General features: G+C 40.4%; 1 protein-coding gene across 8 annotated transcripts in view; it reads left to right on the forward strand.

The window, feature by feature from the left end:
• LOC122548946 (protein unc-13 homolog B-like) overlaps positions 1 to 22208 on the forward strand; it is a 643343-nt gene that overhangs the window by 354914 nt on the left and 266221 nt on the right. For all 8 annotated transcript variants that reach the window (XM_043687965.1, XM_043687956.1, XM_043687983.1 and 5 more), the window contains 2 exons: positions 11609 to 11682; positions 12443 to 12500. In XM_043687965.1, coding sequence (XP_043543900.1) covers positions 11609 to 11682; positions 12443 to 12500 — 132 coding nt within the window. The remainder of the gene's footprint in view (positions 1 to 11608; positions 11683 to 12442; positions 12501 to 22208) is intronic.

Here is a 22208-nt window from a genome sequence, read left to right on the forward strand (position 1 = left end):
GCTGCAAGTTCACCTACCTTATTTCGTATACTTCTTGCATTAAAGTATACACACTTCAAGCCACTTTCCTGTTTACAGGCACCCTCCTTTGAGATTGATGCCATGTTCCTAACCTCCCTAGACTCCAGGTCCTGCACCCTAAAGCTACAGTCTAGGTTCCCATGCCCCTACAGAGTTAATTTAAAACCCCCCCAAGAGCACTAGCAAACCTCCCCCCAAAGATACTGGTGCCCCTCAGGTTCAATGATACAAATATCTTCGCAAAGTGTCCAGCCATCACTTCCTCAGCTTCCTATAGAGTTCTAGGGTACACCTGATCAGATTCTGGGATTTCTGCACCTTAATGCAGTTTAAGACATGCAGGACCTCCTTTTTTGTAATATGGGCACTTTTCAAGAATGGTATTTATTCATTAAGTCTTCTAGCTTCCATACCCTTCTCTCCAGTAAACACTGATGCAAAATATTCGTTTCTTATCTCCCCCATCTCCTGTGATTTCATACATAGACCGCCTTGCTGACCTTTAAGGGGCCCTATTCTCTCTCCAATTACCCATTTGTCCTTAGATATTTATAGAATAAGTTTGGATTCTCATTAATCCTATTTGCCACAGCTATCTCATGTCCCCTTTTTCCCTCCTGATTTCCCACTTGAGTATACTCGTACTGCCCTTATATTCCTCTCGGAACTCAATTCATCCTTGCTGTCTATACTTGATACACATTTTCATCTTTTCCTTGACCAGAACTTCAATCTCTCTAGTCAGCCAGCATTCTCTATGCCTACCAGCCTTAACAGGAACATATTGTCTCTGGACTCTTGTTATTTCATTTTTGAAAGCTTCCCATTTTTCAACTGTCTCTTTAGCTGCAAACATCTGCCTCCAATCAACTTTTGAAACTTCTTGCCTAATACTGACAAAATTGTCATTTCTCCAGTTTAGAATTTTAACTTTTAAATCATTGGTTAGGCCACTTTTGGAATATTGCGTGCAATTCTGGTTTCCTTCCTATTGGAAAGATGTTATGAAACTTGAAAGGGTTCAGAAAAGATTTGCAAGGGTGTTGCCAGAGTTGGAGAATTTGAACTATAAGGAGAGGTTGAATAGGATGGGCTGTTTTCCCTGGAATGTCGGAAGCTGAGGGGTGACCTTACAGAGGTTTACAAAATTATGAGGGGCATGAATAGGATAAATAGACAAAGTCTTTTCCGTGGGCGAGGTACTCCAGAATTGGTTTAGGATGAGAGAGGAAAGATATAAAAGAGACCAAAGAGGCAACTTTTTCATGCAGAGGATGGTACGTATATGGAATGAGCTGTCAGAGGAAGTGGTGGAGGCTTGTACAATTGCAACATTTAAAAGGTATTTGGATGGGTATATGAATAGGAAAGGTTTGGAGGGATATGGGCTAGGTGCTGGCAGGCGGGACTAGATTGGGTTGGGATATCTGGTCGGCATGGACAAGTTGGACTGAAGGCTCTGTTTTTGTGCTGTACATCTCTATGACACTAAGTGGTCTATCCTTTTCATCACTATTTTAAAATTAGTAGAATTATGGTCACTGGCCACAAGTTGCTCCCTGACTGACATCTCAGTCACTTGCACTGCCTTATTTCCCAACAGAAGATCAAGTTTTGCTCCTTCTCTCTTGGTTCATTCACACACTGAATCAAAAAATTTTCTTGTACACATTAACAAATTCCTCTCCATCCAAACCCCACAACACAATGGCAGTCCTAATCTGTGTTTGGAAAACTACTATTTCCACACTCTTATTCTTACTGATAACTGAGCTCTCCTTACAAATTTGCTTTTAATTTCCTTGCTGACTATTGAGCAAGAGGTTAAGATCCTCTTGTTATTCTTCAATTCCATCCAAATAACTTGACTGGACACATTCCCCGGAATATCTTCCTTCAGTAGAGCCATTACCCCTCATCAAAATTCCACTCTGTGTCCTCTCTTGCCACCTCCCCCCCCAATCTTTCCTATAGCATCTATACCCTGGAACATTAAACTGCCAGTTCTGTCCATCCCTGAGCCAGGTCTCTGTAATAGCTATGATATCCCAGTCCAATCTTCTCGACCATTCCTGAGTTCATCTGCCTTACCTGTCAGACCTCCCGCATTGAAATAAATGAAGTTTAATTTATTAGCCCTATCTCATTCTCTACTTTGCTCTTGTTTGACTGTTTGACTTGCTGCTTTACCCAATTGCACCAGCTTCAGACAGGCGTCTTTTCTCATGATCTATCTTGATCTCCCCCGCAACTAGTTTAAATCCTGCCGTGTAGCTTGAGCAAATCTCCCTGTCAGTATATTAGTCCCCTTCCAATTTAGGTGCAACCCATCCTTCTAAAACAGGTTACTTCTAACCAGAAGAGATTCCAATGTTCCAAAAATTAGAATCTTTCTCCCCTGCACCAGCTCTTCAGCCACACATTTATCTGCTGTATTTTCCCCTATTCCTACTCCCTCTAGTGTTTAGGACAACGAGTAATCCAGATGTTACTACTCTTGAGGATCTGCTTTTTAACCTCCTAGCTAATTTCCTATATTCACCCCTCAAAACCTCATCCTTTTCTCTTCTACGTCATTGTTCCAGTATGTGCAACAACCTCCTGCTGGCCCCTCTCCCCTTTGAGAATATTCTGCTCTCTCTCCAAGACATCCTTCACCCTGGCACCAGGAGGTCAACGCACCATTCTGGTGTTTCGTCGTCAGCCACAGAAATGTGCCTCTGGCTACAGTCTCCTACCACAATCAATCGCCTGGACCCTCACATACCCCTCGTTACAATACAGTCTGTCTTAATACCAGAAACTTGGCTGTCAGTGTTATGTTTGCTGAGAGTCCATTAACCCTATAGTTTCCAAAACATCATACTTGTTTGAGATAGGAATCATGTGGAGGTGCCGGTGTTGGACTGTGGTGAATAAAGTTAAAAATCATACAACACTCGGTTATTGTCCAACAGGTTTATTTGCAAGTACAAGCTTTTGGAGTGCTACTCCCTCGTTAGGTAGCTGGTGGAAAAGGATAAATAAAACAGAGAATTTATAAGTAAAATATCAAGTTATCATATTACTGATGCAATGAATTAGATAACTGTCCAATTTGACAATGAATTAGACTGTTAAGTCTTTAACATTTAGATTGGGGATATAAGTTTTGATTGATTAATATGTAAGTCCCAGAATTTCTTTCAAGTCACAGCTCCAAGGTAACCTAAGGTTTTGTCAATTTATAAAAAAAAGTGACATCTCAGCTCAGACAATGCACTAAACGTTTGAGGTTAAAGTCTGTCTGTATCCCAATGTGAAGTCAGATTGGCCTTATTTTCCAAGTAGGAATTTGTCAACTTTGACAATGTTCCTCATTGTAGACTAGTTAGCAAGATTGGATCATATGGAATGAGGGACAATTGGCCATTTGTAAACAGAACTGGCTCGAAGGTAGAAGACAGACGGTGGTGATGAAGCGTTGCTTTTCAGACTGGAGGCCTGTGACCAGTGGTATGCCACAAGAATCGGTGCTGAGTCCACGTTTTTTGTCCTTTATGTAAATGATTTCGATGTGAACAGAAGAGGTATAGTTAATAAGTTTGTAAGTGATGCCAAATTGGTGGTGTAGCAAAGAACATTACCTCCTAGTACAACGGGATCCTGATCAAATGAACCAATGGTCCAAGGAGTTTAATTTAGACAAATGTGAGGTGCTACATTTTGAAAAGGCAAATCAGAGCAGGACTTCTGCACATAATGGTATGGTCCTGGGGAGTGTTGCTGAACAAAGAGACCTTGGAGTGCAGGTTCATAGTTCCTAGAAAGTGGAGTTGCAGGTAAGCTGGATAGTGAATAAGGCGTTTGGTACACTTGCCTTTATTGGTCAGACCATTGGGTATAGGAGTTGGGAGATCGTGTTACAGCTGTGCAGGACATCGGTTAGCCCACTTTTGGAGTATTGTGTGCAATTCTGCTCGCCTCCCTTGTTGGAAGGATGTTGTGAAACTTGAAAGGATTCAGAAAAGATTTACAAGGAATTTGCCAGGGTTGGAGGGTTTGAGCTGTCAGGAGAGGCTGAATAGGCTGGGGCTGTTATCTCTGGAGCATCTGTGGCTGAGGGGTGACCATAGAGAGCTTTATTCAATCATGAGTGGCATGGATAGGGTAAATAGACAGGATTTTTCTCTGGGGTGGGTGAGTTCAGAACTGGAGGGCATAGGTTTAGGGTGAGGGAGGAAAGATTTAAAAAGGGAATTAAGGGACAAATTTTTCACGCAGAAGGTTGTGTGTGTATGGACTGAGCTGCCAGGGGAAGTTGTGGAGGCTGGTACAATTACAACATTTAAATGGCATCTGGATGGATAAAAGAATAGGAAGGGTTTGGAGAGTTAGGCACCAAGTGCTGGCAGCTGGGACTAGATTAATCTCAGATGTCTGGTTGGCACGGACGAATTGGACTGATGGGTCTGTTTCATGCTGTACATCTCTATGACTGACTCCCTACAGATTGTGCTTTTGTACAAAATAGAATGTATCTATAAATACAAATTCACCCTATTGTGTGTGTGTGTGTATATATATATATATATATATATATATATATGGGTCACCTGTAGTGTGACATGAATCCAAGATCCTGGTTGAGTCTGTCCTCATGGATACCGAAATTGGCTCTCAGCCTCTGCTCGGTGACTCTGCGTTATTGCGTATCTTGGAGGACGTTCACCAGAAGATCCGAGGCTGAATGTCCTTGACCAGTAAAGTGTTCCTCCACTGGGAGGGAACATCCCTGTCTGGCGATTGTTGCATGCTGTCCATTCATCCTTTGTCATAAGATCTCCATGGGTTTCACCATATACCATGCTTTGGGACATCCTTGCCTGCAGTGTATGAAATAGACAATGTTGGCTGAGTCACGTGAGTACCTGCCGTGCATGTGGTGGGTGGTGTCCCCAAGTGTAATGGTAGTATCCAGGTAGTATGCTGATTGCCGTGACAGGGCTATGTGGTGTTCTAGTCGATGTTGTCCTGAAGGCAGGGTAGTTTGCTATGAACAATGATCTGTTTAAGGTTTGGTGTTTGTTTAAAGGTGAGAAGTGGAGGTGCTTATTCTCATCGAAAAGGCTGCGAAAAACACGGTGTCATTTCACCACTCGCGGGGAGTACTGGACGATGAAAGGCACTCTATCAGTCGTATCCCATGTCTGTCTCCTCAGGAGATCATTACAGTCTGTCGCTGTAGCACATTGGAACTGGCGATCAGTGAGTTGAGCATCATCTCCTATTCTCTTGAGGGCATCCTTCAGCACCTTGAGGTGTCTGTCGTGTTCCTCCTCATTCAAACAAATCCTATATATGGCTCGGGCTTGTCCATTGGGGATGGCTGTTTTAATATGATTAGGGTGGAAGCTAGAGAAGTACAGCATCATGAGGTTATCCATAGGCTTGCGGTAGAGTGAGGTACTGAGGTGTCAGTCCTTGATGGAGGTGTGTGTGTGTCCAAAAATGAAACTGATTCTGAAGAGTACTCCATGGTGAGTCTGTGGTGAGATGAAACTTGTTGATATCACTTTGTAATATTTCCAGTGTCTCCTGGCCCTGGGTCCAGAGGAAGAAAATGTAATTAATGTATCTAGAGTTGTGCAACAAAGAAGTCTTTTTTGAACTCGTGCATGTAAATGTTGGCATATTGGGGTGCAAATTTGGTCCCCATGGCTGTTCTGTGTGTCTGGATGAAGAGTTATTTGTCATTGGTGATGACGTTCTGGTCAAGGATGAAGCGGATGGGTTTGTAGAATGGTGCCTGGAGATTGGCTGTTTTTGGTGTTGAGCACTGAGTCTGTTGCTGTGATGCTGTTGTCATGGAGGATGCTGGTGTAAAATGCTGAAATGTCCATTGTGTTGAGGAATGTCCCTGGTTTGACTGGTCCGTGGGTGCTGAGTTTCTGTAAGAAATCTTTCGTGTCATGACAAGCTAGGGATCCCCTTTACAATGGGTTTCAAGATGCCTTCAACATAGCCAGAGAGGTTCTCACAGAGGGTCCCATTGCCTGATATGATGGGACATCTAGGTGTATTGGATTTGTTGAATCTTTGGAAGGCAGTAGAAGTCCCCTTTGCAAGAAGTATGTGAGATGAGAGTGCGTAGGGCACTCTGAAGGACTGAACCAAAAGTCTTGATCAATCTGTTTAGTTTATGGATGTGTTCTTTGGTTGGATCAGCTGATAGTTTCCTGTTGTGTTCAGTTGTTGGTACACTTCCTTACAGTTCTGTTCTCTATGACGATGGGTCCTCCTTTGTCTGCTGGCTTGATGACAATGTTGAGATTGGTCTGGAAAGCATGGATGATGTTGCATTGTGCTCAGTTGACATACTGCTCTTAACTCGACTGTGGCTGATTAATCTGGTGTTCACATAGTTCCTGACAGTTTCCTGTACTACTGCTGACCTCTTCTACCTTTCCTAAAGGTAACCCATCTACCTGACTGCATCTGTGGTATTTCTACCTCCCTGAAACTGCCATCTATCACAGTCTCTGGCTCTTGTAACTTTCTCATTGCCTCTAACCTATCCATGCAATTCGATAGGATTTGCAACCAGACTCACTTCCTACAGACATAATCATCAGGAACATTGAAATTCTCCCTGATCTCTTAGAACTGACAGGAAGGGCACATTAAAGGCTATCTTTTCACCTTAACAATCTGCAGACGCAGAAAATAGCTTAGTCATACTTCTCTAAAAATACTGCTCCAGATTAACTTGAGACCAATATTTTATGGAAGTTTAATCAAGAGTTAGCATGTAAATTGCAGCATAATGTTAGCTAAAATGAACTGGGCTGAAAGATTAGCAGGAAAGACAGTAAACAAACAGTGGCAAACATTTAAGGAGGTAGTTTGTGATTCTCAACAAAAAAAAATGCCAATAAGGAGAAAATATTTAAAGAGAGTAATAAACAACCTGGCAAACCAAAAAGGTTAAGGAGAGCATTAAGTTGAAAAAATACATTAATGGAGGTCGAAGTCAGTGATAGCCTTAAAAGCTGGGATAGATTCACAGTTCAGCAAAGGAGGACTAAAAAACATGAAGAGAGAGAAAAGGGCAATATAGTGAGAAATATAAAAACTAACAGTAAGAGCTTCTTTAAATATAAACTATGAACTATTCTTCTATTTGTAACTTGTAAAAGTATGCTATTCTCTTGAATTGTATTTTTCTTAACATTTACGTTCTTGGGATGTGTGAGAGTATAAATAATCTTTTTTAAAAAACATCAAAATTGATGCTGTTATTTAAATTAACTTGCAAATTCCAAAGGCTTCCTTTTCAGCAAAGGAAAACTGATTATGGACAATAAGGGAAAAGGTACAAGAGTGTGAATGCTTGCCTGACCTTGTCTGTAAGATCAGCCAGTCTTCTCCCACCAACTAATGGTGTGGACCATTTATTGTAACAGTTGTCGTAAAAACAGTTTTGGATAAATATTATTCCCAATAAACGGCAGATTTTTAAAAAGATAAAAAGTGACTTTTCCTTGAGTTGGGATTGTTTCAGTAGCACCAAATGACACTGGTGAGAAGGTTTTTTTTTGGAGAAGTCGTGTATGATTTGCTTTAAAACCATGAGGAACAAGTGTTAGAACATGTGTACTGGGCGTATTGTCAATTTATGGTGTTGAATTTTTAATGTTCACTATTAGAATGTTGTTAACATAATTAGTTTTAGGTTGGTTGAGTACTGTAAGCATTCCACCTGGATAAGATCCCACTTGTCTGTTGCTGATGAAAAATTCATGGCTTCTTCTCTTTGCTGGTATGGACTTAATTACATCTGATTGATCAGGTTCCAAATGCTTAGAATTCTTTGCATTGATCTGATTTCACGAAATCTCCATGGCTATTCGGATGGAAAAGACGTTGGGCATAATTTTAACTGGCAAAGATATGTGTTCAAATGCAAATGGGGGATACATCCCCAGAAAATGCAGTTGTTTTGGAAACACATTGTGATTTTACTTAGCTTCTACTTTTACTGTTGCTCATTCAGAAACACAGGAAAGTTCCAACCTGTAGATGTAGCTAGAAGGAAGGGAACGAGTGGAGCTGAAAACTGCTCTTTTGAGGAGTGTTGTTTAGGAAAAAATGCTGGGGAAGTCGGTCAATGAAGTTCAAACCTGAAAGTAATATGTCATTCAATATTCCTGCCCTCCTGAGATCATATGGCACTATATCCATGCGCAAAGAATTACGCTCCAGTTGCTTATTCTATCTGCATGTATTGATCTGGAAGTCTGGTATTTTCTTCCCACCTCTGGGAAATAATGCTACTCTGTAGGGCCTCACAGCCTATTGCTGGGAAAAATCATACTACCAAAATGATGTGTATCAAGTTGCCTTTCGTTTGCCATTCCTGAAGCCTTGAGTCTGGAATGTTCTCATTTAACCACATCCAAATATTTGAAATCCTTCCATTGACAGGTATAGGTTGTTTATCATGCTTTACCTCTGTGGATTGATCGTGAAACCCGAAAGTGGGATGCTTTTGGTGTGACAGAGTTAAAGCCATGGCAAAGCCCACTTCAGCAACTATCGATTTCAGATGTTATTCCCTTAACACCTCCACCATGCTGTGGGAGAATAGGACTAAAATTCTGCCTCTGTTTTTAAATAATTGTCTATGTCATATTACAACTATTCTAAGTACACAGAATCAGCATCAATCAATTCAGGCACTGTGCAACTGAGTGTAGAGACTCCTTGTTTTGTTTATTGAAGTTTTATATCAGTTGCCTTGATGGCTAATGAATAATGCCAGTCGTGCATGATTATTTCCTACTTCAATTGAGGTAACCTTGGAATCTGCCTCTCCACCCACTCCAATGAGTATAAAGCAATAAGCTGCACTGACAAAAGACTATGCCTAAAATAAATGGTTCAGGATGAAGCATCAGCAGACAATGAGTCAAGAATCTGCCTTCAAGTCGAACACACATACCGTCAACCCTTATAAATAAGTGCAGAGGTTTAATACAAATGGAGATCATTCCTGTCAGAACTTACCCATTTCTATCAAATTTATAGTCACACATTCAGTTTCACAAGCGGCATTAGAAATAGGTGACAAATGTAATATGGGGGCAAAATGAAGCTTACTGATTAAGCTTCAGCTTGATATTAATTACTTTAATTCAGTGATAGTAAACAGAAAATAAGAGGTTACCTTTCCACTATGAGCTGACATGAATCGTGACTAAAATATAAGACACAACCCCAGTTTCTTAAGGAAGACAGTGGAGTAAACACTAATTGCCCATCCTTAGTTACTGTTAAGAAGGTGAGTTATCTTTTTCAATATGACTGAGTGGCTTGCTCAGTTAATGCAGAGCACAATTAAGAGTCAACCACTTTAAACCAGCTGCTTGAGTTATCCACTTGACATGAACTTCTCTTTACCATGTAAAAGTGTGACAGCGGTGTGATGAGACACTTAATAGTCCACCAAATAACTTGTATTTGATCAAAGGCAGGCCGCCAGAAAGTTTTATACAGAGTGAGTAGGAAGGTGTCAATTTAGATTTTATAAGCTTTCTGTCTTCAAACCCATCTAGCCTAATGCCTTTGTGAACTGTTTTCTGAGCATGTAAATGTTTGACCTTTCGTACTAAGATGCAACAATTCTGTAAATACTTGCTTATTCAAACTTTATTCTAGCTCTTTTCCAAGAATGTAATTTTTTATAATTTTTGTTATTATGCTAGTAGTTTACTCATATTTAATGGGATGAAAACCATTAAATAATGCCTTGCTTTTGTACTTGATAAGGCAATTTAATCAGAAATCTTCTTCACCTGCAGAAAGCAACAATGATGATGCTGGATGTGCACTGTAAGATAAAGCACTACATTGTGTGATTTTGAATAGAGTGTGATTTTCCTTTTGCAGTGTGTCTTGTTCTGAGACAGAATGTGTTTTGTTGAGTGAGTTTGAAGATGATAAATTAAAACAAGTTGTTTCCTTTGTAGAAAACAATGTTTTACTATAAATGTCACTTGTGCGGTATTCTACAGAATTTTAATTTTTTCTTTGGTATGTTCATACGCATGTGAAATCCTGAACTTGCTATTTGGAAATAAAATTTGAAGTAAAAATATTAGATATTGCCACTTTGAATATTTTTATCGCCAACTTTAATGACTAAATTAATTTATTCTGGTGTAGGCATGTCATCCTATGAAAGTATTGAACTTCCAAGTACTGGCTTCCATTAAGCTGTTGTAGTATTTAACATTTTCTTTGACACTTTTCATTTACTTTTCTACTCGGAATATACCTGACCAAAAAACAAACTGCAATATTAAAATGAGAAACTGCATTCTGTGAACAGATGTTCCCAAAGGGTTTTTTGGGCTCTCAGTATTTTCTAATATTCAACATGCAATTTACATTTCTTCCCCCAGCAGATTTGTTTTTAACACTGCATTCACATTAGAATTTCTCATCCCTTATTAGTATCATACCTTTGAGATAATTCAAGAGGATAGTCTTTATAATGAAATTTTCCTTCTTGGCTGTAGTTATCACTGTTTGATTGGCTGTTGTGAAAACACTGGAGAATGCCTTCCTTGGATAGAAGTCATTCTGCCAACTTTACAATCTCTCTTCCACCTTGTATGATGCAACCTGCTCCATGAGCACTGTCTTGCAGTTTGACAATGACGTCTAAAGGAATCTTAACCATCCGCTGGTTAGACAACATAATTGGGAAGAGCAACCACACAATATGAGCAGTTGGTGCTGCAATGGTAATGTCGTTGGACTAGTAACCCAGAGGCCAGCTTAACTCTCTGGCGACATGGTTTAAATCCCATGACAGTGATTTAATCAAATCTAGAATTGAAAACTTCTTTCAGTCATGATGATTATGAAATTATGATCAATTATTGCAAAACCTCATGTGGTTCATGAATGTCTTTCGTTTTGGGAATGAAATCTGCCGTCTTTATCTGGTCTTACTTGTGTGTGACTCAGATCCACAGCAATGTGGTTGACTCTTAACTGCACTCTGAAACGGCATGGCAAGACACTCAGTTCAAGGAGTAGGCAGCATTCACTGGTTATTTCAGGGGCGTCCATCCCATGAAATTTTTTTTTAAAAGACTGTTCTTTGAATGCAGAACTAGTGATGTAATCAGGAGGTTAGAAAAAAAGAAATATTTATTTAAAATATCTGGAATAATTTAAATCACATTGAGGTTTTATTATGATGCACGCCAAGATCATGGCGATAATTTTCTCTCCAAGAGGCTGTGTGAAGAGGAGTCAAACATAGGCTTAATATTTGGTAACATCAGAAAACTGGCCAGAGTGGCTGTTTTTGCTTCACAAGACTGGCTTCAAGACATCATGTCAAAGAGAAGTTGACTCTTGACAGGAGGAGAAGAGACTGTAAAATATGAGACCTAAATATTTTTCGGTGCATCATATTTTGAATGCTTTTATTGTTTGTTGTGTTTTCTATTGGGCAAGAAGATTAGATTTACAGCTACAGAAAAGCTCCTTTTCCAAAGACTTAATATCTGCAGTAATGTCTTATTTACAGATATCCCAGAAGAAGAAGCAAAATATTGGACTCAGAAACTAGAGCAGTTAAATGCACTGAAGGGCCATGATGAGGTGGGTAAAGGAAATAGAGCAATCATCAGTGCTAATCCAATGTATAATGTAATGCCAAACTGATGCTTGTAAAATGAATGCAATATTAATAAATTGTTTTCACAGTCATATTCTTATCAGTGAGTGTGTCGGGGAAATTCCTAATATACACCATGTGAAGTGCTGTATAGCTGGATTTTATGTATGGTGCCAGTGGTGTGAACACCAGAAAGTCCTAGCAACGGTGAACACTTGTGCCTATCCTGCTGTGCTATTCATGAGAAGGGCTTTGTGGAGCAAGATGCCTATTTAATGAGGTGAAGAGCAGAAGATTGCATGAGAATAGTTGCAGAGACCAACGGCAAACTGGATACCAAGCCTAGAAACGGAAAGATTCAGCCTTGTGCGTTTCTCAGATGTGATGCCTTTTTTATCCCCCCACCAATGCTTATGTTGCACTATGCATAAAGCCAAAATTAACATCTAAACTTCACACCAGCAATCCAGACTAAACTCTATGAAACTGAATGTTGAGTGTTCTGTGTATGTTGCTAGTAGTTCCTTCAGATTGTCTAGATCCGTATGAATATATACATTGATATATGTATACATTGATAAATTCAAAATTCAAACCACATTGAGTAATTATTTCTGAAGGTTTTAATAATGCTGGTACAACTAGTGCCCCAATATTTTTGCTGTTTCCCTAGTGGTATTTTTTAGTAAATATAATATTTGATTGTATTCTGATGAACTCTTCACTTTCTTCTGTCTTATCCAGTATTCAATCAGTGAAGAAGTGCAGAAGAAATCTTTACCAGTTGCTCCCTCACAGTGTTGTAAGTTTTATTTCATAAAAAGTGATTAACATCAAGTTTTTGCAGCTTCAATCACTGTTCAATGCTTGCTTAAGAAGATTTTTTGTTGTATTTTTATTTCTCATATCTAAAAAGCATTGTTTTCTTATATTCACTCACAGCCTTTTATTTGAGAATCATATTTGAATAATTCACCGATATTGTATTCAGAATACACCCTTGAGATATCCACTGTTCCACTGGACCTACATCTCTTGCTTTGCTTTTTCAGAAAAATGATTCCTTTGTGTGTCAAAAGAGGAGATCGAGATGTGCATCACTTCTAATGTTCTCAAGTATGCACACTTAGAAAATGTGGATAGTTTTCAATGCTAGCAAACTTCTTCTTAGTATTATATATGATATTTCAATTTTAGAAACATGACTTACTTCAGTTTTTGAGAAAATTAATACCATACAAGTGAAATACCACATAATGAAAGTATTGAGTTGGAACATCTGTGTTTAAAGGGTTCCAAATTTGTTCAAAATAAATGTAAGAATTTATTGCAACCATTTACAGAGGAACCTCGATTATCTGAAGGACACAGTCGGTGATTATTTCGTTCAGTTAATTGAATGCCAGAAAACATGGTTAGCCAAGCATCGGGATCATGCGTTCTTGTTCTCATAATCTGAAATTTGGTTAAATCAAATGCCCGATAATTGAGGTTCCTCTGCAATTAATATAAAATACCACGAGCAAAGATACATAGAAACAGTGAATAGCATTTATCTAATTTCTTTAACTTTAAGAAGTAGAATCTTTAGTCATGGAGATATGAGGAGTGATCCAGTTGAAACTTAAAATTTTTATGGAGTTGACAGAGATGTTGGGTGAATGTTTGGTTTGGCTGAGGAGACTACAGAAGTTGCAATCTAAGAGTAAAAATGAGTGCGAGGAGAAATTGTTCCTCCCACGGGTTGGGAATCTTTAAAATATTCTACATCAAAGAGTTCTGAATGATAAGTTGTTGAGTATATTCAAGGCAGAGTTTCATAGATTATTGAATATTTGGGAATAGTGCAAGGAAAGTAGAGTTGTTTGTTTATCATATGAAATGGGGAAGGAGGCTTCAAGGGCTCCATGTCCTGCACTTAATGCTATGTCTTAGGTTATTTTTATGTTTACTTGTAACAAATTTGAAACACTTGAACAGTTCATTATGTTGAAGGCACTACAAATGTCAAGAAGTTACATGCTGAGACCGGTATAAAAATACACCGAGTTATTGTTTCTCTTGTATTCTGAGCTTTTTGTCTGTAAGAACGTGAAACATTGAATTATGTTAGCCCTGATATAATCCTTAATTGTCTAATGAGGACAATAAATTTCTAACTTGAGTTATGAAATGAATCAGTTACAAGCTGTGGGCTTGCATTGAGCAAGATATATGCTGCACCAGAAACAAACTTAAAACTTTGTGGCTCTCTGAGCTTTATTGTGCTAAAGAAACTGCTGACTTATACATGGCTTGGCAAACTCCACATGAGTAGGATTGTTGAAATCAAGTTTGTTACTTGGCTGCTCAGACTTAAACCTTTTAACCCATTACACATTTCAACATTAGGCTGTTGCGGTCAAATGTAACACCATCCTGAAACAAAAACAGGTCTATGAGTTGTACAGATTAGGGTCCTGTTATGTGAGAAGGATTATGATGCCATTTTAGTTGGAGCTTGAGTGGGATCACATCTAAAGTTTTCCATTCAGTCCAATTCAGACTGGAACTATTCTGCAGACAGAAGAGACTCTTCAAGGTAAGTGTGTATTTGCCTTTGCAAATTCAGAAAGAGCAATACTGTTCTCCACGTTCTGCATTCAAAGTTGTGGCCTTTTTTACTCCTCCCACAAGATTGTCTATGATTCACCAGCTCATTTGTGAGCCTTCACAAGGCCGTTCACCTGAATCCATTTGGCTGTTTGCTGGCCAGTTTGCGCTGTATCTTTTTTGGGTGCATTTTCAGTTGGCCTTAATGTTGCCTGTCTATAGGCTAATTCTAAAACTGTCCAATTAATATGGAATTACACAATCAAAAGTTCTTGTCAGTGTACAAGTAGTAGTAGTTTGGTATGGTGTTAAAACCATTATGAATTATTAAAAGATCAAAACTGGGAGCTAAACATTCAGGAATATATGACTTTTTGAAAAGACAGACAGGAAGGAAAGAGTGGTGAGATGGTTTTGATAATACAGGATAGCTTAGGTACGATAGTAAGAAACGATCTTCAATCAGAAGATGTAGAGTCCATATTGGTGGAGGTAAGAAATAACAAGGAGGAAGAAAATAGTGATAGGAGAAATCTGTAGCTCTCCGAAATGGAGTTGTGTGGGAGAACAGACAATAACCCAGTAGATGAAGGCATTAAAAAAGGTCTTATGTTAATCGTGTTGACCCTAATCTTGCACATTTGGAAAGTCAGATTCGCAGAGGTAGCTGCGAGAAAGAATTCAAAGAACATTTTTGGTATGGTTTCCTGGAACAGTATGTTGTGAATACAACTCCTGATCAGGCTATTTGAGATCTGGTGATGTGGAATGAGGCTGGTTTAAAAAGATTATCTCAGAGTTAGAGATCCCTGGGAAATAGTGACCAGGACATGGAAGACAAGCATTCAATTTGAAAGAAGAAACATAGATTATTAATATCTGTGGTGTATGGTTTATTTCTAGATCTACTTCTAGATTTCTTACAGTTATTGCACGTCAGTAGTATAAGGTTTTTATTTTGACTGATTTTTAGTTCTTTTATAGAAAAAGACATTCAGATAAGTACATGAATAAGAAATGTTTGGATGGACATGGGCTAAGCAGAGGTAAGTAGCACTAGTTTAGTTTGGAATTATGGTCAACATGGACGAGGTAGAACGAGGGGTCTGTTCCCATGCTGTATGACTCTATGAATGAGGGGAGAGCTAGCTGAAGTGCACTGGGGAAGGATCTAACAGTAAAGACAGTTGAGAAGCAACGGCAGATGTTTAAGAAAATAGTTAATGGTTTTGATAATACGGGATAATACAAGAATGGTATAATGAGACAAAAGGATTTTGTAAGGGGATAAAATAATCATGATTAACGAGGGAAGTTCGGGTTGCTTCAAATAGAAAGAAACAAAATTCTATGTGACAAGGATTAGTTGTAAGCCTGAGGCTTGGCAAAGTTTTTTGGCCAGCAAAGGATTAGCAAAAAATAATGTTTGAGAATACATTTACGAGTCATTTCAAAACTGAAATCAAAAGCTTCTTTAAATTTATAAAACAGAAGAGAGAATCAAAAGTGGCCATAGACCCCCTTAGTGAATGTGAGGACTGCATGTGCTTGAGAGTCAGAATTGAAACGTATGACGTTGGAAAAGCACAGCAGGTCAGGCAGCATCCAAGGAACAGAAGAGTTGATGTTTTGGGCGGCACGGTGGCACAGTGGTTAGCACTGCTGCCTCACAGCGCCAGAGACCCGGGTTCCTAAGTCCTTCATCAGGAATGTTGGGGGGGAGGGGGAACAAGGGGACTGAGAGACAAATAGGAGGATAAGTAGTTGAGGCTGGGGAGAAAGTAGCTGGGAAGCCAGTAGGTGGATTCAGGTGGGTAGGGGACGTGGTAATTGTGATAGGTCGGAGGGGAGGGTGGAGCGATTAGGTGGGAAGGAAGTTGGATAGGTGTCGAGTTGGCAGGTTGGATCTGGGATAAGTGGGGTAGGACAGGGAGATTTGGAAATGCTTTTTGTATTTGACTTCCCAAAACGCATCACCTTACACTTGTCCATATTAAACTCCATCTGTCATTCCTCTGTGCAGACTTTCTAACTGATGTATATCCTGCTGCACCTTTTGATAACTTTCCTCATTGTCTACAACACCATCAGTTTTTGTGTCATGTGAAAAGTTACTAATTAGACCCATCTACATTTTCATCTAAATCATTTTCTATATATTTGACAAGCAACAGATGTCCAAGCACAGATTGTTGTGGAACACCACTGGTCACAGCCCTCCAGTTAGAAAAAAACACTCCTCCACAATTACCCTCTGTCTTCCATGACCAAGCCAAGTTTGTATCCAACTTATCAACTCACCTTGCATCCCATGTGACCAAACCTTCTGGACCACTTTAACACAAGGCACCTTGTCAAATGCTTGAGTAAAGTCCACAGTCTACATCCACTGCCATACCCTCATCAATCATCTTCATCATTTTTTCAAAAACTTAATCCATTTGTGAGACAAGACTTCACTGCACAAAGCTATGCTGACTGTGCCTAATAACTCATTCCTGAAGAAGGGCTCATGCTCGAAACGTCGATTCTGCTGCTCCTTGGATGCTGCCTGACCTGCTGTCCTTTTCCAGCAACACATTTTCAGCTGTGCCTAATAAGTGCATTCTTTTCTAAATGCAAGTAAAACCTTTTCTTGAGAATCCTCTCCAATAATTCTTCTGCACTAATTTCTCTACAATAACGTAATGTTCACCAGCCTACAAAATCTTAGATTATCCCTGTTGCCCTTTTTTTTGGAAATATATTTATTAGCATTTTTTTTAACTTTACAAACATATAAAATTATTGAAAAAAACAATCAATCACAAATATCAGTATAATAAAAAGAAAAAAATTACAATACAACTACTATCTACTAACTACTAACCTACTCTATAATACAAAGCAAACCCTAACACTGTGCAAAGCAACACCACAAAAAAGAAAGAAAAGCAAAAAAAAAAATACAGAACAGCTGTGCTCGGCGCAAAGCTCCCAAACAAAGGGATGGGAGCATTGTTTACACACCCGTATTAACTCGGGAGACCCCCTCCAGGGCCCAGGGCTTGACAAATCTAATCATCCTGGTTAAACAAACGCCCGAATGAAGATAACCGATAAATCTATATCCAAATAACTCAAATAGAGCTACCATGTCTTATAAAAATTGTCTGTTGTGTGGTGCACCATGTTTGTGAAAAAGTCCAAGAGAATGTGCTCCATAATTAATTTCTGCCATCCCAGCAAGCCCGGCGGGTTTTCAGACACCCAATTCATCTGAATATTCTTCTGTGCACAGTGTGCAAGAATATTAAATAATTTCTTCCCATGCCCGTCTAAAGATGATAAATTCAGTAGACCTAAGAAGGGTGATATCCGGTCTACTTTGACTTCAGTCCTCAATACCCTCCCTAGCTCTCCCGCCTCAGTGCTCCAATAAACACGGAGCCTGTGGCATGTCCAGAAGGAATGGGTAAGAGTACCTACACTTATTTTACATTTGGGGCACACTGAAGATACCCCTTTTTTAAATTTCGCCATACGGTCTGGTGCCAGATGAGCCCTGTGCAGAACTTTTAACTGCGTAGCATGTCCTGCTACAGATTGAGATCTTTCGTGTATTCTCCCATATGTTCTCCCATGTTTCAGAAGAGATCTCCACTCCCAGCTTTTGCTCCCAGGCCTCACATAACCGGTTAATATCCTGCCAGGCCCTGCCACCCAGCAGGCGATAGAGGGCAGTAACTGAAAGGGTGCTTATGGAGCGTAGCAACAACTTCTCTGTATTGGGCTTATAGGGGCTTAGTGAGAAGCGTAGTCTTCTTCTGGATGAAATCCCTAACCTGAAAAAAAAACGGAAAAGGTGTCTGCTGGGCAATCCGTATTTGCGGCTCAGTTGCTCAAAAGACATCATAACCTCCCCCTCGAACAAGTCTCCCACACTAGAAACTCCTCTCGCTGCCCATAATTTGAACCATGAGTCCATCATCCCTGGTCAGAACCCTGGCATGACAACTATAGGTGTAAGTGGCGAAGTCTTGGATAAACAACCCTCACTCTGACGCATCGCCCTCCATGCCTTGACTGTACTAATGACAATAGGGTTCCGGCAGTGGTCCATAACTGTCGTCACCTTATCCATGAATAGTGGGTTAATAAGAGGGCATTTTGCTTGGGAGGCCTCAATATCCAGCCATATTGAGTTTGGATAGTTACCTACCCAATCGCAGACAAAGGACAGCAGGGAACTCAATTGATACCTTCTGATGTCTGGGAAATCAACTCCTCCCTCTCCTTGAGGCAACTGCAATTTAGTAAATTTGATGAGGGGCCGCCCACGATGCCAGACAAAGGAACCAAACCACCCCATAAGCTTCTGCAGCATTGACCTGGGAAACATTAAGGGGAGCATACACATGGGATAAAGCAAATAAGGAAGAACATTTATCGTAATGAAAGATATTCGGTCCAGCCATGAAATTGGAAGAGCCTTCCATCTCTGGAGATCTCGTCTAATATTGTCGAGCAAATGAGCAAAGTTAGTCCGAAATAACGGATCAAACTTGGGGGTAATAAAAATGCCTAGGTACCGGAACCCTGCCCGTGACCACTTAAAAGGGAACTTAGAGCCACCTTCAACTTCTGGCACATCCTTAAGGTTCCCCAAAGGCATAGCCTCTGATTTTGCAAAGTTAATCTTATATCCTGAAATAGCCCCAAATGAATTGATACATTGTATCAAATGGGGTATGGAGGATATCAGGTTCGATAAAAACAGAAGGACATAATCCGCATACAGTGTAATCTTGTGTGCCCTCGACCCCACATCCGGAGCGGTTATGTGGACGTTCTGAGGAATGGCCTCTGCCAGTGGCTGTATCACCAAAGTAAACAACAATGGTGAGAGTGGACAGCCTTGCGAACTACCCCTACCAGTTGTAAAATTCTCAGACTTCACCCCGTTGGTGATGACCGCGGCCAGAGGGTGGCGATATAAAACCTCCACCCACCTAGCAAAGACTCCACCCAACCCGAACTGTTCTAAGACATAAAAAAGATACGGCCATTCCACCTGGTCAAATGCTTTCTTTGCATTTAAGGGAACCACCACCCCTGAATCGATCGTTGCTGAAAACTTGGACCATATTCAGCAACCTTCTAATATTATTAGAGGACCTACGGCCCCTTATAAAGCCTGTCTGGTCCTCTTTAATAATATGGGGCAACACCCTTTCCAATCTCAGCACCAGGACCTTGGACAGAATCTTGAAGTCTGAATTTAATAGAGAGATGTGCCTTTATGAAGCACAATCCTCAGGAATCTTCCCCTTCTTAAGAATTAAGGAAATATTAGCTTCTCTCAAAGATGGTGGTAGGCGTTCATGCATATAGGAGTGATTGTACATCTCCAACATCGGCCCTGACAGAATCCCTATAAACTCCTTATAAAACTCACCCGGGAGACCATCAGGGCCAGGTGCTTTCCCACTCTGAAGTTGCCTAGCTGCCTCTGTATTTCCTGAACTGTCAAGAGGGCATTAAGGAAGAGGCCTGTTCCAATGTTATTCCTGGGAGGTCCAGGTTCTTAAAAAAGGTCTCCATTTTAGCACTCCTGTCTTCGCAACCTTTAGACCGATACAATTCAGAGTAAAAGCTCCGTAAAGCCTCATTAATCTTTTTAGCATCATATGTAAGGACCCTGGCGCTGTCTCTGATTGCATTAATGGATTGGGGAGCATGCTTTTTCCTAGTCAGATATGCTAAATACTTCCCTGACCTATTCCCATATTCGAACAGCCTTTGTCTAGCAAAAGCAAGTTCTTTCTTTGCGTTTTATGTCAGTATTGAATTCAAGGCAGCCCGAAGGGCTGTGATCCGCTGTAGCTTAGTCACCGAAGGCCACGCAAAATGTGCTGCCTCCGCGGCTTTCAACCATGCCTCAAGTCGACGCTGCTGTTCCTCCTTCTGTTGTTTCCGGCTAGTCGAATAGGAAATAGCTAATCCCCTAGCAAAGGCCTTCGCAGTCTCCCATAGCATGGAAGGACTACTAGCTGTACCTGAGTTGATAGTCAAGAATTCCTGAAACTCCTTCAAAAGGAATTCCACAAATTTGGAATCCTTTAGGAGAAAGTGGTCCAAACGCCAGTGCCGCAAACCTAGCCCTTCACTCTTGGCCTTAACCTCCAAATATACTGCCGCATGATCATAGATAGCTATATTCCCAATTTTACAACCCATAATCGAATCCAGAAGGGCCAAGGGAGCCAGAAAGAAGTCAATCCTCGTGTGACATTTATGTGGGTTTGAAAAAAAAGGTGAAGTACTTGCCGGTAGGGTGAAGACATCTCCAAATATCCACCAGCCCCAACCCCAACCACCTGCTTGGCCTGTGAAGAAATAGTTGGGGGCCCACAAGGCATCCTGTCCACTGTCAGATCCAAAAGACAATTAAAATCCCCCCCCTATAATAATGTGCCGTGTTCCAAACGCACTCAATGAGAGAAAGCGCAAATCAAACATTTGAGAGGATGCACCGGAGGACAGTAGACGTTTAAAATGCCATATTCCTCCCCATGTGTCAGGGCTTTAAGTATCACAAACCCATCCCTGCACATCTTTCACCTGCTCGAATAATGTGAATGGAATATTTTTCTGGATAAGTACCGCCACTCCCCTACTTTTAGTAGTAAAGGATGAAAAGAATACCTGATCATAACCCCCCTGTTGTAACTTCAGGTGTTCCCCATCATCAAGATGGGTTTCCTGCAACAAAGCAATATCAACCCTTTCCCTCTTAAGGCTAGAAAGCACTTTTTTCCTTTTAATAGGCGAATGACTTGCCTTAATATTCCAGGTGCACCATTTAATAAGACACTTAGCCATATCCCCTTTCAGACACCCTTGAACCCCTCGGAGGGAGAACCCTGCTTGCAAAGCGCTGAGCATGTAAATAAAGACTCATTGAATCGAGAAACTATATGTACAAAAACTACTCTATCATAACTATAAACAACTATTACTCCCAAAAAAACTACAAAGAAAACCAACTATAGAACCTTGAATGGAAGGCTCTTCCCCCTGCCCATAGGGGACACTCACCCTACCCATCCCCTCCTTCACAGCTCCTTCAAACCTGGACTGTGCCCCAGCCTTAGGCCAGAAAAAAAACAAAGATATGATCCTTAAATCAAAAGACAAAGTCAGGATGAGCACTCCACCCATCCATGGCTTCATGTCACCCTACTTGTGACTAAAAGAGAAGCAGAACAAACAAAGAAAAAGGGGAGAGACAACAAAGAATATCCATAAAATTTCCCATCAGAAAATCCAGTTATTACAAAAAAGGAACAACTTATTCCAAAGTCTTTTCCCCCCTTTCCAAAAAGGAAATTATTAGGGGAAAAAGAAAGGAATAAAAAAAAGGAAGGGAAAACATGGGGAAAAATAGAAAAGAGAACAAACATTAACCATATTCTTCAGGCCAATCCATCTATTTTAAAGTGTTCACAAAGTTTTTAGCCTTATCCGCCAAGTCAAATGTATAAACTGAGTCCTCATAGCTGAAACGAAGTACTGCGGGGTATCTCATTGAGTAATGGATGCCCAAGTTCCTCAGCCTCTTTTTAACTTAATCGAAGGACTTCCTCTTTCGGATTATAGCTGCTGAAAAATCCTGGATAAACATGATTTTTGACCCCTTGTGCAGCAGTGCCTGTGGATCTTTTCTCAGGTATCTGGAAACATCGATGACTTTTTGCTTGTCCTTATATGAGTGGAAGTGCACTAGGACCGAGCCGGGGCACTGCACTGTAACCTGTGCACTGTAACCCGATACACCCTTTCAATCTGAAGCCTGCTGGATTTGATGTGGAGGCCCAAAAACTTCGGCAGCCAACTTTCAAAGAAACTGATTAGCTGCTCACCTTCCTCGCCTTCA

The sequence above is a fragment of the Chiloscyllium plagiosum genome, chromosome 1 (genome assembly GCF_004010195.1).
Source record: "Chiloscyllium plagiosum isolate BGI_BamShark_2017 chromosome 1, ASM401019v2, whole genome shotgun sequence".
NCBI lineage: Eukaryota > Metazoa > Chordata > Chondrichthyes > Orectolobiformes > Hemiscylliidae > Chiloscyllium > Chiloscyllium plagiosum.